Source organism: Palaemon carinicauda, chromosome 15 (assembly GCF_036898095.1).
Source record: "Palaemon carinicauda isolate YSFRI2023 chromosome 15, ASM3689809v2, whole genome shotgun sequence".
Taxonomy (NCBI): Eukaryota; Metazoa; Arthropoda; class Malacostraca; order Decapoda; family Palaemonidae; genus Palaemon; species Palaemon carinicauda.
The window spans coordinates 2,867,105-2,870,875 of NC_090739.1; the positions used below are offsets into that span (position 1 = coordinate 2,867,105).

General features: G+C 35.0%; 1 protein-coding gene across 1 annotated transcript in view; it reads right to left on the bottom strand.

Annotated features, from left to right (window-relative positions):
* Positions 1–311: 311 nt before the first annotated feature.
* The window catches only part of LOC137654212 (phenoloxidase-activating factor 3-like), a 15,539-nt gene continuing 12,079 nt past the window's right edge, over positions 312–3,771 (bottom strand). The window contains exons 7-9 of the mRNA XM_068387848.1: positions 2,600–2,796; positions 1,730–1,822; positions 312–1,047 (exon numbers count right to left, since the gene is read on the bottom strand). Coding sequence (XP_068243949.1) covers positions 946–1,047; positions 1,730–1,822; positions 2,600–2,796 — 392 coding nt within the window. The 3' untranslated portion in view covers positions 312–945. The remainder of the gene's footprint in view (positions 1,048–1,729; positions 1,823–2,599; positions 2,797–3,771) is intronic.

The window sequence follows — 3,771 nt, forward strand, 5'->3', positions numbered from 1 at the left end:
ATCTTTCAAGAAGAAACTGAAGACTTTCTTGCTCTCTGAGTGCATAGTTAATATGGATTTGACAATAAACACAAATTATGTAGTTTGATATGCAATATAAATAAGATTCAGAATGTATACGATAAAATTTATTTTGTAAGTCCTGTGGAGTTAAGAAAGAACACTTAAAGTAAAGTAAGATTTCTCAGTATTATACAAAACGTTATAAGTCATTCCATACATATTAAATTAAATTTCTTGTTATTAAAACAAACTTGAATATGACTATTCGTACGGCATCAAAATGTAGGAAAGGTAAAGGAATAATAAAGCATGTTTTATATCTTTATTTAAATCACAAGATTCAAGGTACAAAACTGTATCTTGTAAGCACAATTCTACGCATTTTTTAAAATAAATCTTATTTACAACACAAAAACAGTTTAATAATAACACAAAAACAGTTTAATAATGCCCATATGTCAAAAAAACAAACTATTGTAACGGTGGGAACATAATTCTAAATATATTGCTTCGCCCTGTAAGAATGATTTAAATCTGACACTTCTCTTTTAAATCAATCGAACAGTGAGAGCGAAGGTCCTTGGTATCTCTTTGAAGAAAGATCCTTGGTAACTCTTTGGAATTCTAAACTTTGGCAGCTTAAAATATACAAAGGTAGTGACACAAATTTACTTTCTGACCTATTTTAATCAGTACTGCCTAAATCTTCACAATTGAAGTTGCTTGTGTTATTGTGACCTTCACTAGTAGGCCTACTATCATTATGATTACTATTACAAGCCAAGCTACAACCCTAGTTGAAAAAGCAGGATGCTACAAGTCCAAGGACTCCAACGAGGAAAAGCAGTTAGCTTATGACTTCAGTTGGATACTTTGTGTAAAGTTTAGACTGGAGGCACTAAGATGCCAGAAAGATCAATTCCTTTTAAAGGAACTTTGGCATTATGGTTTCATGTTCTGGACGATCCACGATCTGTAGGAGGCGACGTTGGTGTAAATGGCAGGATCCTCTCCACAATCATTGCCGAAGGATACAATCCCAATCTGCAAGAGATAAAAATGATAATTATTTAAGTTTATTATTAATTATTAATAGATGACCGCGGAGGTAGCAGCAGTAGGGGATTCAGCATTATGAAGCTTCATCTGTGGTGGATAATGGGGGAGGGTGGGCTGTGGCACCCTAGCAGTACCAGCTGAACTCGGTTGAGTCCCTGGTTAGGCTGAAGGAACGTAGAGAGTAGAGGTCCCCTTTTTTGTGTTGTTTCATTGTTGGTGTCGGCTACCCCCCAAAATTGGGGGAAGTGCCTTTGGTACATGGATGGATGGATTATTAATCACTTAAAATACAGAAAAAAAAACTGTAGAAATAAATTTAAATGAAAATACCCATGCAACGTTGCGTATTTCGTGTTAAGTGTTATAGGTAGGCCTATACCACTGTATACCTATAACGTGTATGCCTAGCATTCACATAGCGGCAGAGCGATCCCACTGCTGTGGCTGGGCACTACAGTAGGGGGTTTGGCTTGTCAGCCTGACGTTCTGGTGAGTATCTATTCTCATGAAGCTAAAAACTGACCCCTTTTAGCACAGTAAAATTCTGTGAAAAAAAGAAACGGCTTAACGTTGAAAAATATGTGCGTGTCTGTGTTTGTTTCTGAAAGTTTGCATATATACACATACTTAAGGAATTTCTAAACAATACACAATCATCTTTACTTACCAAATGGTTGATGCCTTGACTATTAGCCTGGAACACAGGTCCACCCGAGTCTCCATTACAACTGTCTCTCCGTCCGACTCCTCCAAAGCAAACCTTTGAAGAGAAAGATTAAAAATGCATTAAGTAAATGATTCTGCCTGATTGTATCAGTTAGAAAAATATGATATGCATAAACAATAAGCTTTATATTTTGTCTGCTTTATTGATACACGTAATTTTTTAGACATTACGCAGAATTCATAAACCGCTATAGGCCTAACATTATTTCGACATTAGTCGAGGATGAGTCACATTTTTATTATTGGAAAAAACTTTTGCGAAAATTATATTTTACATGGGATATGCATAAACAATAAACTCTTAATTTTGTTTAATTTAATGCGGGTGTACTAACTTTTTGAGAAATTATATAGAATTCCAAAACCCCAATATCACCATTTTAACATTGTCTCAGATTATTATTATTATTATTATTACTATTATTATTGCTAGCCAAGCTACAACCCTAGTTGGAAAAACAAGATGCTATAAGCCCAATGGTTCCAACAGGGAAAAATAGCCCAATGAGCAAAGGAAATAAGGAAATAAATAAATGATGAGAACAAAATAACAATAAATCATTCTAAATACAGTAATAACATCAAAATAGATATGTCATATAAAAACTATAAAAAAGACTTATATCAGCCTGTTCAACATAAAAACATTTGCTGCAACTTTGAACTTTTGAAGTTTTACCGATCAACTACCCGATTAGGATGACCATTCCACAACTTGCTCACAGCTGGAATAAAACTTCTAGAATACAGTGTAGTATATAGCCTCATGATGAATATAAAAACATGTTTGAATGAAACTCATTCTCCTTACCTGATCATCGTTCAATCTGACAGTATAGTGAGGCTGACATTTCTCAATTTCCACGAAAGGAAGATTAGCCCTTTTCAAAACGTTGGAGTCCGTTCCGCGTTCCGTACGGCCCCATCCCGCTACGATACCTTCCCGATTCCCCAAAAACGCCCGTGGATTAAACTGAGCGTCGGGTAGACATATTGGGTGAACGCCGACTGTTTTTTGGGAAGAAAGGAAACCATTTGATACTAGGTTTATAGGCATCTCGTGAATGGTAGAGGCAAGGCACACTGATAATGCCCTAGATAATGGCCATATTATCATTATTATTATCATTAGTAGTAGTAGTAGTAGTAGTAGTAGTAGCAGTAGTGTTATTATTATTATTATTATTATTATTATTATTGTTATTATTATTATTATTAGTTAAGCTATAACCCTACTTTGAAAAGCAGGATGTTATTAGCCCAAGGGCTCAAACAGGGGGGAAAAAGTCCAGTGAGGAAAGGAAACAAGGAAATAAATAAACTACAATAGAAGTAATAAAAAAAAATAATTTAAGAACAGTAACAACATTAAATCAGATATTTCATATATAAACTATAAAATGATAAAAAAAAAGAGAAAGAGATGTTAGAGAGAACAGCGTGCCCGAGTGTACCCTCAAGCAAGAAAACTCTAATCCAAGACAGTGGAAGACCATGGTACAGAGGCTACGGCACTACCCCAGACTAGAGAACAATGGCTTCATCAGCTCCTAAGACCCCTCTCAACCCAAGCTAGGAAAAGGGAATGCCAGGCAATGGCTGCTGATGACTCAGCAGGTAGACCTATAGGCTCCCCCCCCAACCCTTTGTTAGCTCACAAGGATGGTGAGGTTGCAGACACTACTAGAGCTTGAACGGGTCTCGAACTCCCGTCCAATAGATTGCCAACCTGGGTTGTTCCTAATAGGCTATCACGTGTTTAATGGGAAATTGAACGGTAGAGTGATGGTCAATTTATTCTTTACATTATTTCAATGAAAAAGGTTATTCAAATTGTTATTAAAATCATTAAAATAAGAAGATTATTGTTATTAAAATCATTAAAATAAGAAGATTATTGTTATTAAAATCATTAAAATAAGAAGATTATTGTTATTAAAATCATTAAAATAAGATTATTGTTATTAAAAATATCAAAATTAA